The sequence below is a fragment of the Condylura cristata genome, unplaced genomic scaffold (genome assembly GCF_000260355.1).
Source record: "Condylura cristata isolate star-nosed mole 26May11 unplaced genomic scaffold, ConCri1.0 scaffold00002, whole genome shotgun sequence".
Lineage (NCBI taxonomy): Eukaryota > Metazoa > Chordata > Mammalia > Eulipotyphla > Talpidae > Condylura > Condylura cristata.
This window is the reverse complement of record NW_004567103.1, coordinates 29,319,899-29,333,730: the sequence shown is the minus strand read 5'-3', so window position 1 is coordinate 29,333,730 and position 13,832 is coordinate 29,319,899. Positions and strand designations below refer to the sequence as shown.

General features: G+C 37.1%; 1 protein-coding gene across 1 annotated transcript in view; it reads right to left on the bottom strand.

Moving 5' to 3' along the window:
* The window catches only part of DNAH7 (dynein, axonemal, heavy chain 7), a 205,444-nt gene that overhangs the window by 17,332 nt on the left and 174,280 nt on the right, over nt 1-13,832 (bottom strand). The window contains exons 58-60 of the mRNA XM_004674839.1: nt 9,938-10,099; nt 3,173-3,358; nt 1,621-1,758 (exon numbers count right to left, since the gene is read on the bottom strand). Coding sequence (XP_004674896.1) covers nt 1,621-1,758; nt 3,173-3,358; nt 9,938-10,099 — 486 coding nt within the window. The remainder of the gene's footprint in view (nt 1-1,620; nt 1,759-3,172; nt 3,359-9,937; nt 10,100-13,832) is intronic.

Here is a 13,832-nt window from a genome sequence, read left to right as displayed (position 1 = left end):
TTGTCTGCATATATATTTCTATGTTCAGGCAATAACTGATTTTCATGCCATTAATTCATAAAGTGTACACAGTCTGTCCTTTTTGCCTTATTAGAAAATACCATACTACAGTAGACCAGAACTACTAGTCTGCAGACCAGTGGCTCTGCAGACTTTCCGTCAATGAGAACATATTGTGTTATCTATCTTCACAATCTTGATCTTTTAGCTCCCCCCCTTAGTCCACCATCTTTAATTCTCTGTTTTCTAGATAGTTTTAAAACCTAAAGTGAGAGTATGTTTCAGAACACAGATTCTGGAGAAAAACTACTGGGAGCCAGCTTGCTTGGTTTGGATTCCTGGCTTTAAATTGTGCCAGCCGGTCTTAGGAAAGTTGTTTTGCCTGCGTGTGTGTCAGTTTTCTAGTGGTAAATGGAAATAATAGTGTTACTTCATAGGGTTGTTATATGTAAGCATGCCACAATCACACATAGAGCACTTAGCACAGCTGGTGCAGGTCAGCACTAAGAAGTGTTAACCATTATCATTGTTACTGTGATCCCATAAAAATAAAATAATCAGCTAGAATTCAGTCAGTGGGATAATTTTCTTGACTGAACAGTTATCCTGAACTTATTAAAATCCCATTCAATTATTAAAAGAACTCTTGTAATTTGGACAAACTTGCTTCCAACAACAAAAAATAAACACTTGATACATCTTCTCAAGGGAGATGAATACAAGAGGAGGTCTCTTAATGGACACAATGCACTGAACACACCTCTGATATGCTGAATTCTGACATCTTAGAAGATTATTCTCTGACATGCTCTTTCATTTATGTCTTCACCAGTAGAGATGCATGTCTACTGAGTCAAATGTGTTTTTCTTCTAAGCCATTTTCTTCATTTTATTTACTTCTACAATGTATTCTTCAAATATTACATAATCTGACAGAGTGGTAATGTGTAAACTAGGTCAAATACTTTGAGATATTTAAGAAAGACAGGTGATTTTTAAAAGTTGTTGAATTAGTAAGAGGCTAAAAAATGAAATTGGCAAAATTCTGAATTAATTCTGATATCAACTGCTTCCCAAGTGTCTTTGAAATTCTTCTTCCATTATCAAGGGACATAATAGAAGATATATGTGGGCATGGGGTTTATGTCAAAAAGGCAAAATGGAACTCTGGCAACAGAACAAATTAAAGAACACTCAGAAGTACTCCTGGAGTGTTACTTAAAGAACTAACAGCAAGATGATTCCTGAAAACACTTCCTAAATTAACAGAGGAACCAAACAAAACAAAACAAAACAAAACAACCCATATATCCACAGCCTTTACATCTAAGTCAATATATAAATTATCTATCAACCTAATCAATCTACCTAATCAATCTATCTTCTATCTATACATCCATCAATCATCTATCTATCCATCCATTCATCATCTATCAATCATCTATCCATCTATCATCTATCAATCTTCTGTCTGTCTGTCTGTCTATCTATCTATCTATCTTTTTCCTAAGAGCTTTTTACTTCAACAGAACTATGTGTCTGGGCCTCCACTGTGCAGGGCTGCTGCTTGGGGTATGTACTTTCCATCCTCAGATGTCAGCTCCTGTACAAATCACACACCTGTGTGAGAAGAATATTATCGAATAGCAGTTGAGTCTCTGACTGATCTTTTGTGATATCTGCGTTGGCATTCATCCCAAAGATTTCAGGGTCTGGGGTCAGTGGCAGAGTCTTCGTGTATTCGATGTAGCTTTTGTGCTGTAAAAAATGAGTAACAAGGAGTCAGGAGGTTAGACCATTATCCTGTAGAACTTTTTCAGTGAAAAGAGATAAATTTCAATACTCAAGTTATTGAGTGGATGAGCCTGTGAGATTGGACACTGAATGCTTTCATTTTCTTTCAACCAGTGCCAAAGTTAAAAAAAAAAAAAGGAGACATTTAGAGAGAAAAAGAAAATGAGTCAATTAGAATGGATTTGAAAATGGAGAGGGGGATATTTTGGTCACTTTATTTACAACTTTCTTCCAGAGAAATCGTTCTCTGCTGCATTTTGCTACTAATTTTAATTTGCCACAATAACATTATTTTTGGCTTTACTCTGGTTTTTCTATGTATTCTTATTGTGATATGTCTGCATGTTACAGAAAAGTTAAAATTATCTGAAATTCTATTATCTTGAGAAAACCTGTTTATGCACACGAACACATTTTTATTTACATGGTCTGTCAAAACTCCATCATTTTCTTGTTTCTCATATAATCAAACAAACTCTCAGGCTCACATACTGGGAATGGACGGTTGGTCCACTGGCAGATTTTCCTATACAGTCATGTTACATACACCTGACTCCATCTTGCTTTTTTCTGATGGGACAATTACTTATAACAGTTATTCAGGTTGACCTACTCCACCTAATCAATGACTGAGGCTCTAGCCTGATGTTTCTCTTCATCCTTATCAATACTTGCCCTTAGGAAGCATTAATCATAGAAATGATGGGATTAGCATTGGGAGTTATGCTTTATGCCTCTGTTGCATGTTTGCTTAAATTCAATATTGGCTCTTTTGATCTGAAAATAAATAAGAACCAATTCAACAGCCCTGGCATCTCTAGAATTCTATTGTGTGATAATCTGAAGGCAGATTCCACATCTTCCACTAGATAGGACTGGAGAAAATAGCAGAATAAACACTGGATTTGTGTGACAGGTGCTCTATGACTCTCAGTCACTTTCTACCTATGTGATCTTAGCAAGATTTTCAATCCTCATGAACTTGCTATTCTCATTTCTAAAGAGATTGCATACGAATATCAATGTTAATTTGTTTCTCTAGATATAATTATATGTACTTGCCCTCTAAATAATTAAGCATAACAAATATTATTATTGTTAATAGTGTTTTGTAACCCTTCTTCCATTTTAATTGAGAATAATATATTTTTATCCAAGACTGAATTCAGAATTTTAGGTCACCGAGGGACATATTCTTGAACAGGAACTTTTCTGACACTTCTCACATTACCACAGACAGGGAATAGTAACTCTATCTATGCATGGGATCTGCTCAATCCCTGCAAGACTGAAGAATGCATATTAGGGTGAGCCAAAATCAAGACCTGTGGGAAAATCTTCATTTTACTGTGCTTAGTTTTCTGAAGGGCATACTTACATCACCAGAGGGAGGGACAAAATAGATGCCGCTTGAGTCAAATTTATAGTCCGCAGTTTGAACTAAGTCTGAGTTGAAGAACTTGTTCAGTATAGTGCGCAGTGTGCGCCGATCCCAGTCATCCGTGACTCTGCCTCCATAATTACATTCGCCCGTCATGTATCGCAATGCATCATAGGGCAGCTCCTAAAGTAGAGAACTCAAGATGCTCAACCTATTAATAGTAGTACATCATGTAGACTGATGTTTCTGGCTGCTCCTGTTGTAGAAGAGAACTTCCTACCAAAATTTCCATTAACATAATTCATATTATATACCTTCCTGATAATCGTTGCCATTCATCCTAGGGTCTTTTCTCTGTAAATTGTCATTTCCATTCAGCCAATGAAGAAAACAGAACTCCTCTATTAACTTGTGTACTCACTATTTGAGCAACAAATGGACTGCCTACTGTGTGCCAGAAACAAAATGAATTAAAACATCATTCTGTCCTTGAAAAATGTCCAGTGCTAAAGGACAGTTATAACAAATCCAATACAATTCTTCAAGTTTTGTTTGTATTTTGATAATTGGATTCACACTGTATATACAATATTGCTATAAAAGTTTTACCAAATCTCACATTATATCTGTTAATTTTTCATGAAATACTTGAAAACACTACTTTGTCTTCTAATATTTAACAATTCAGCTGCTGCTTATTTCCTACTGTGCCAATTTTTGTTGCATCGAATATACATTTTTTATGACTCTTTAGTCTAGAGTCCTGAAAAGAGATTAGCATGTCAAAAGAAAGGACTTTGAGGTCTCCCTGGTAACCTACAGATCAAGTCTCAGAGCTATCACTGCTATGACCTGAGTTTAGTCCCCAGCCAGAGAGCTGACCCACATGGCACAGCAGCTCTCTCCTGTCTTGACTCAGCAGTGTAGTTCAGTAGATCCACCTGTTCTGTTCTCTATTCTTTGTCTGGTGAATCCTCTCACACCCTGCACCTCTGGACTATAACCCCCAGGTCTAAGAGCTGAACCAAAAAGGAGTTTATAAAAGGCAATTGATTACTGTCACCAAATGGCCTGAGAGGCTGTAGCAATTGGTTTTTAAATCTTTGTTAATTTGATAACCCAAAGATAATTACTATTGTGTAAATTTGCATTTACTACAACACTAGAAAATTTCATAATTATTTATGTTTAACATGTTATTTTGTTAAATTATGCTGCTTTTCCCCATTAATTTCAGTGATTAGCTTTTTCTGATTAGATTTTTTTTCTAAGAATACTGAATTCATTTATCAGATAAATTTTAGATGTCTTCTCTAATTTTCATTTGTCTTTTATTGTTATGATGTTTTATGTTTATGGTATTTTGCATAGAGTAATATTTCAAAACATTTTCTACTAAAATATACAACCTTTTACTTTAGGATTTTAAAAACATTTTGTGCTGCATATACCCATCTTGCAATTATTTGTTGTAAAGTGTACATGTATATACATACACATTTATGTAGGTACATCTCTCACATATGCATGTATCTCCTACATTCCAGTGGTCCTACTTTAAGGAATCCTACTTTGAGAAATATTTTCAATAAAAATAATAGCCCTAGAGAAAAGGGGGAAGTAGTGATTAGAGGGAGGCATTTTACTGAACTTAGGGTTGGAAATTATGAGACTTGCTATTTGGTAAACTGGAACTAAAGTAATATAGAAGAACATGTGTCAGTGGCCAAGACCTAGTGGACAAACAGACAGAATCAGGAAGAAGACTTCCAGCATGTTAATGTCCTTCCAACAGCAAATCTGAGGAGAGTCTGATCAGATGCATGCACTGGTTGGATGTGTCTTGTTGACAGGACCCTTCTCATAAAAATGAAATGTAGTAAGAAACCTCATCTACAAATTAGATAGATAGTATATGAATTGGAACATATGGACTACACTAGCATGGAATCAGGCCCTTGGGAGGACTTTATGATGAGGTATAAGATGAGATCAGATGGGCATAGTTTGATTTATATATTATAGGATTAAACCTGCCAACCTGCCTGAGACTGATGGGTAAAATACTGTTTCTCTCAGCAGCTTGATCACAAATTGGGGAGTGTGTTCTCTCAGGAGCCAAGGCACACACTCGGGGGTCACAGAAATTAGTAGCAACTTGCTGCTAGGATTGCTTTCCTGTTAATTGTTATAAGAAGTTTGAGATCATGGGCAGGGGAAGAAGATAAATGGAAGTGGAACTCAAAGTAGGCAATTAATAATGCCAAGTTATATAGGAAGTGACTCACTTTTAGCCCTGCTTATTATCAATCCTGCCCCTCCCACAAATGGAAATAAAATCTTAGTTTTTAACACTGGGGAAATGCTATGTAAGCAACCATGAAAACAAAGATCTACATGTATTTTGAAGGGTTTACAGGTATATAAACACTGAAAAAAGAAATACCATACAAATATAATTATGTTTTTGATGAAAAAGTTGTGCTTATGTATGTATGTCCCTACATGTATACAGCAAAACATCACACAGATATACTAAGCTGTGAAACTGGTTGTCCTGAGGTGAATTTAGGGTGAGAGCGAGGGATGGTGCTTACACACACACACACACACACACACACACACACACACACACACACACACACCTCTCTATCAAAACAAGAAGAGAAAAACAATTAATTGTCTAACTTCCAAGTGGGTAAGAAGACAGGGAGAGAGCAGGCAGACAGATATACAGACAGAGGCAGATGTATCTACATTTTCTTTTACAGTTTGATATTTTCTGCCTACATTTTTTATCCAAAGGGATTATATAGTATATTAAACTAACTTTTTACTAATAACAAATAACAACTTCTTTATCAGGATTTAGTGGGTACTTCTCCCATTTCCTATTCATTTTAAATGCTGCAAATATTATGCCAAACTTCTACATATAGCAATGTTGCCATTTTTGGAGAGCCAGTAGTTATTTCCATCTTATCATGATTCATTCATTAAATACTTACTGAGCTATCTGCTACAAACAGTGTTTTAGGCACTAGAGATATAAACCAACGCCATCATTTAGTCTTGTGGCTTGTGATTTGACAAAATGTGCTCTCCTATTGAAAAAGTTTGTAGTTACCAGTTAAACTACATCACCTCTATTAAGACTACAAGAGCAAACTTGAGTCTGAATGCCCAGGTATCTTGCTATTGTGCTAGAGTATATTAAGGAGAGGATAGCAGTGATCATGTGCCAATAAGCCGTGGGAGACTAAAAAAATCTGGAATGATCTGCTCTCACAGGTGCTCATCCACAGTGATGAGGATTCTCAGCACAAAGGTGGTCAAAATATCAGCTAAGGAAAAAAATATATATAATATCAGTTAGGTGCTGTGTAGAAGTGGGAAAAGGGAGGCAAACTTGACTCTCATGAGTCTGAACTGGTTATGCAAGAAGAACCCCCAAAGTAGACAAGACCTTTCCACAGGAAAGGTACTAAAACAGAAGGAAAACACATGCCAAAATTCAGTGATGTGAAAGAGTACATCACACAGTAGGAAGAGATAGTAGACCGTGTTAACATAGCACAGGGCAAGGGAAAGAGGGGATAAGTAGGGGGTAGAAGAGGTGGGCTATGATGTTAGAGAAAAAAAGAACAACTGAGTGTCATTGATTCCCAGAAAACTAGCTTGAGGGTTGGGAGGATGGTTCTATTACTAAGAGGAAGACAGAGAATAGAAAATGGAGAATGGAAACAGAAAACAGGGTAATATATCCTTACTCCTTGGTCTTTTATTTTTACAAAAGCACATCGCTTAATAAGTCTACCAGCTCCAAGGATGTGTAGCAGCTGATTGGAAATCAGGACTAAATGTTTTTATTCAGTCTCAACACTATATAGTAGGGCCACTCTTGTGATTCCCTTGTTTCTTCTAATTTCAATTTGTATTTGATTTCCCAAACACTTACTGATTTCACTTCTCTAAGAGCTCATCTTCCCTCTGTATATATTCTTGCTTGGGGTTGGGGGTTCTTACCAAGGCCATATGTTCAAAACTTGGGACAAAGATTCTGATAATCTTTCATTCTTGTTTTTCCAACTTTATTCAAAGGAGATTACAATGTAAAGGGGTTTTTTTTTGTTTGTTTGTTTGTTTTCCCTATAGTCATAGATGACCAACTAGACTTAGAGCTAGAGGAGCATATTCCGATATAAATAATGATCTTCATTTCTGGTAAAATCATGAACCTATTATTATGACCAAGCGTATCCCTCTTTCATTTGATTGCCTCATTCATTTTCTTTCTTTCTTTTTTTTTTTAAATTTATTTATTTATTTGTGCATACAGAACTGGGGTACAGGCCAGAGGCTCAGGGGTGGTGAGAGGCTTCACCAGAGACAGAGTGGGGAGCAGAACAGGCAGATCTACGAAGTACACTGCTGAGGGAAGCAGTGGGCGGGTCAGGAGAGGTCTGCCGCGCCATGTGGTCACCTCCGGGGCAGGCGGGAATCGAACTCATGCGGAAGTGGCTTCAGATTCTCAGTGCTGTGCTTTAACCCGCTGCGCCACCAGGGAGGGCCTCATTCATTTTCTTGATAGCAACAACTGTTGTTGGTCTACGTTTACTGTGTGCGTGAGACACACAGTTTAATTCTGGATGCTTTCTATGTCAAGACACAGGATCATTCTGTTTCGAAGAAAAAATATTAATTGTTGTAAGAGGGTTACATTAGATTTACTATTAAAGGGAACTGTGAATTCACATTCCTCGAAGACTTCCTCTTTAATTCTGATGAATTATATATGATGCATGATTAGCAGTTTTGTCAATTTTACTATATAATTAGTATGCTAGAGGAAAGGGAAGCACTGCTGAATGTTTATTTAATAGAAGGAACCAGCCAGTCAGTCCTGTATATCATTAAAAGATTCCTAATGAAGGTGAAATCATTTATATTGTATCACATAGTTATTTATATTGTGCCTTTAAAACATTTCAATATCATAGAGGAGAGTCCAGAAGTTAATTGAAGAACCATCATAAAAAGAGACATAATACGGGCCCTCCCTAGTGGCGCAGTGGGTTAAAGCACAGCACTAAGAAGCTTAAGCCACTTCCGCATGAGTTCGATCCTCGCCTACCCCGGAGGTGATCCACAAGGCGAGGCCCACAAGGTGAGGCAGACCTCTCCTGACCTGCCCGCTGCTCCCCTCAGCAGTGTACTTCATCGATCTGTCTGTTCTGCTCCCCACTCTGTCCCTAGTGAATCCTTTCACCCTCTGCATCTCTGGCCTGTACCCCACTTCTGTATGAATAAATAAATCAATCTAAAAAAAAAAAAGAGAGAGAGACATAATACTCTTTTATGTTGCAAATCCAGATATGGGCATTTCATTTACTCTCCACAGTGTTTGACAGGATAAATGATTCCCAAGCACATATTTTTTAATACGCTATCATTGTTTTTGATTTTTAAAATAAAATTGTCCACAAGTTTCTTCAAAGTATCATTTTGTGGTTACTCAGCTTTTAACTGACTTCATTACAGACTATAATGTTTTAAATTAGAATATCTGTTATGATATGGGTGCCTGAGGAAATGTTAAAGGGAGGAGGTCCCCATCTTTTTTCCTTCCTTTTTTTTTTTTTTGTATATTAAAACATCTAATTATTTTAGCTCAAATAGTTTGACAGGGATTATATCACGGCATATTTGCCTTCATTCTTACTGTCTTTTATTTTTATAAATATCATGTAAGAAAAATTCATTAAATGCATGCTTCCTTTGAGTGCTTTACCAAATTAAAATGTGGCAAAATTCAAAGACCTTCTCAACTCATATCCTTTAGAGTACAGATAGGAATTTGGCCAGTGAAGCATAGACACTCAGAGAAACAGATTCTTCACATGAGTTTAGATATGTCCTTTGAGCTTTGGATGTTTTGTTCAACTCCTCCTTTTTTCTTTCACCTAGAATTCAACGCCTTCCTGTTTGCCTCTAAAGATATATATATATATCTATATATATATATATCTATATATATATATATATTCACAATTCACTGAGTTTAAGTCAAAATTTTTTGATATTCCATTGTTTGATTTAAAGATTCCTAATAAATTTTGAGCAGAATTTTACCAAAATGTAGAGAACTCACTTTCAAACAGTTCCACATCCCTGTATAATACTTGGGTTTAATTACCAATAATCCTTCAAATGTACAAAAATTCAACGGATAGACAGTAGCCAAGAAAGAAAGTATTGCCACACTGTGTGCATGAGAGAGAACTGCTGGGGATGGAATGCCATTGATATGACAGACATTAGGCAGTTTGACTTTTCCTTGGAAACCATACTTCAGGTTAACATTAAAGCTTAAGTCGTTTTTTCCTACAGTGACATTTCTGTAAAAATAGTCATTGTTCAGAACAGAAGGAAATTAGTCTTCCTTTTCCCATTTTAGAGCCTAATTTAAGGTCTTCATAAATCTTTTCAAAATAAGTACAGTATGGTTACTTTTCAGATTTCATAGGTATTTATGTATCCAAAATAAATGATAAAGTATAGGTTCTCCAGCAGACAAACTGACGTCCTAATTACCTACTATAGGAGTTATAGTAAAGTACTGCTTAATAAGCTACTGGGAACTATCCTGCTATTCATTTTATAAGAATGAAAATTAATCAGAGGTTGATCCCTGCTTACTGTACAAACACAATGTGATAAAGAGCAAAACTGATAATGTCCTTGCTGTGATTTTTATGATACCTCATACTGGTTCAGAAACATGTGGAGTTGCTGTACACTGATTCTGAGGTCAGTCTCATTGAACTCATAAGGAATATTCCACCCGAGGGGTCCAAATTTCCGCCTCTCTTGTACCAAGGCATGAAAGAAACAGAGGCCATAAAGCAATTTCTTGAATTCCTCCTGTAATAAGAAGAAATGATGCTGAGCATATTTTAAGATGAAAGAAATCAATTCCTTTTGCTTATAAATATATCCATGCTAAACTATAACAAACAGAATTAAGTGTGCTTCTACAGGCTTTTCAGACAGATATATGGCCGTCTGTATGCATGCTCAGATGGCATACCTACCTATGACAACAGAGCATTAGGAAGCACTGTGATCTACTGTTACCTTATTGGAATTTCAGTTCCAATTGAAGTATCATGAGGCAAAAAATATGAATTTGAACATGTGGCCCTATCATGAAGAAATTTTGAAGGAGATAATAGTTCAAACTAAGACCTTTGGAACTGAAACTTCTTGACTATTCTGGTTACTCTCAGATAAGAAAAAGTTCATAGCACTTTCATTTGCAAAGCCAGCCTCAATTTACAAATTGCAAAGTATGAGGCAATCTATGAATCATTTGTACCCTCTGCATGGAAAATACAAAAAGGTGCAATAGAGCTGGCAAGGGGATTTGTGAAGCAGTTTCTTGGAAGAATAGTTGCTGTGCTCCAAAGACAGAAGGGAGCATGGAGTCTCTTGTCTCAGTCCAAGCTAGTGAGAAGGGATTAATGAGGCTTTTCAGAGATTTGATGTGAGCTGCCTGGGGCTGGGATAGAGTGGGAAGTGCACAACTCATGCCTGAAGGAGCAGTGAGAAGCACACCACAACCCTGTCTCTGACAATGGGGCAACTCAGCATGAGTCCCATGGAGTAGATGGGAACTGGACAGGAGAGTCAGCCAAGAGTCACTTACGATACCTCCTGTCAAGATAACTTATTGCATGAATAGAAGAGACTCTAATAGTAAGAGCCTGTAAGTGGTGAACACTGGAGAAGCAAAGATAAAGGAGATGGCAACAGAAGGGTGATGGCAAGTCAGAGGTATCCAGCAGAGAAGCCAAAGGAGAATTCATGAACTAACTCAAAAGAAAAAACCCAACTGCTGAATCCAGAGTACTCTCGAGCAAGAACAGACCAACACAGCAACTTGTACTCCTGCCTGGCTGCCACACACATGCCATGTTGAGTAGTCCATGTCAGCAGGTAGGTGTGCAGGAGGAGTTACAAAGATGCCAACCCATACTCATCCCCCAAAGGCATGAAGTCCACCAACCAGAAGCCTCAGGTGAGATGACAGGTAGATGGAGCTCATGTTTTAAGAAAAAGTTGAAGGATTGATGACTATGTTGCACTATACTTTCTGATTTCTGAATTAATGCTGGCTTAACAATTTAAATCTCCAGAAAAAATCATGAAATTGCCCACATTTCTCTAGGGACAGTGGGGAAGATTCCCTTGTGTAATAAAATCGAAAGGAAGGATGGGAGACACGTGTTAAGTAACAACTTAACCAGAGAGACAAGATCTGAGAGATGGGAGAAAGTGAACAGCTGTGCTGATTCTGGAACTGCTTTAGATCTACTAGAAAACTGAACAAAGCAATAAATGTGCTGATGTGGTGGGGGTTTAGTTTCTCACTGTAGAAAAAGGGACACACAAGTATATTGCAAAGAGAAAGCAGTAGAAAACTCCAGGTAGATGGAGTGGATTAGAGATGTTCACATGAACTAATTACTTCTAAAGGAGGCATATGGGAGTACAGGTGCATGTGAACTTGTTTGTTTTGTCACATAAGTGTGTACGAGTACTTGTATATATTTCCAAGTTCTCTCCACTGAAAGGTAATTAACTCAGTAACCTTAGCTTGTGTCTAGCATCAACCTCCACTAAAGGAGCCAGGATTCTTAAAAATATGGCTGTTTCCAAGACTGGGTAGAGATGAGTCTGGAAATTTTATGCCAAAAATATGAGGACCAGTAATAGTAATGATGATAATGATGATGATAGTGATGGTTATAACAAAAACAGAATTAAAAATATGATGGATGGCCTCCCTGGTGGCATAAGGAGTTAAGTCTCAGCACTATAAAGCTATTACCAGCCACTAAAGCACAGAGTTCTCTCCTCAGCCAGGGAAGTGACCCACATGGTGCAGCAGACCTCTCCTATCTTGACAGCTGCTCCCCTCAGCAGTGTATTTCAGTACACCTGCTTGTTCTGCTCCCCACTCTGTCTCTGGTGAATCCTTTCACTCCCCTACATCTCTGGCTACACCCCAGCTCTTATATGCATAGATAAATAAAACCTTAAAAAAAAGTGTGATGGAATCTGTATCAAGTATAGAAGAGTCAGCTTGAAGGAGCTCCTCAAACCTGAGACAATTTGAGCAAAAGAATTTAGGAAAGAATTGTAAACCACTGAAAAAACTCAAGCTATTCATCTGTGTCAACAGCAGATACATAAATGAGGAAAAAGGGAGGACTGTTGCTGATAGGAGATTGGCAGGTGTAAAATATGAGGGAGAGCTAGAACTGGAATTGTAGTAGGGAACAACTGGATGAGGGAAGAATCACTGATGGGGATTAAATCTAGGGTGGGGGCTGTATTTGCATGACCCTGAAACATCACTTCACTGGTGGATTATTGGTTGCAAGGAGAAAAATCAGTTATGCAGTGAAGAAGTGAGACAATGCCTTGTCCAGGTGATCCGGGCTTCCTGTGCCTCCCAATGTGAACCTCTGAGGATGCTGGCTAGGAGTGCATAACCTGAATCTAAGCACATACAACTATCACAGCAGCCTCAAATGAGAACTGTTCTATTTTTTTTTATAAAAAGGGAGGAGGAGATGAATTCTTCATAAATTTCAATGCCATCAAAGACAATGTTCCAAATAATAGGAGGGAAAGAGATATGGCAGCTGAATGTAATACTAATTCTAGGCCAATCCTGTAGGGAAAGGGGAAAGGCTTTAAAGAACATTACTGAATCAACTAACAAAGTTGGAGCACAAAGAGAAAATTAGATACAATAATGCATCCTTGTTAAAGCTATAACATAATCTAATAATCATATTATGGTAAAATAATAGCTCTGTTCTTAAGAAATATGCACCTAAGTATTTATTTAGGGGTAAGAGCTATGATTATCTAATCTGCAAAATGATACATATTAGTAGGAGGGGAATACAGGGCAAAGTGCACAGGGTGATTTTAAATATATTTTCACTAGAGTAACATGGGCTTATAATGGTAGGTTTTAGTATGTACTATAATTCAATACCTCTATATACCTCAGTATGATCTCCACCAAAAGTCTAGTTTCTGTCTACCCATAGGAGTGTTCTCTGTACTAGTTTTATACTTGAAACCTCTCTGTAAGCTTAAAATTATTTCCAAATGAAAAATGAAGACAGAAAAATTATAATGTGTTGCTTTCATATTTGATAAGATACTGGATTTGGTTTAGATTGTGGTTCATAAATGACTGGACTTGTAATTTGTGTAACTGCCCCTGTAGAGACCTTTAGATATAGAAAAAAAAGGCAATAAAATTTTGCAAAAACTTCTGTCCAACTATCACATGCAGAAATGCCCTCATCACCTACCTGCTCTGACTGGGCTTCATCAATGCAAAAGCTAGTCAAAGGCAGGTCTTAGAAGCTTAGGATAAGGTTCAATTTTGCTTTAAATACAGGGACCTTTTTTTTTTTTTTAGTCTCTAAGACTTTTGTTTAATGAAAGTACTTCTTTATTTTTAATGTTTTCCTTTTTGAAGGAGATAATAGTTCAAACTAAGACCTTTGGAACTGAAACTTCTTGACTATTCTGGTTACTCTCAGATAAGAAAAAGTTCATAGCACTT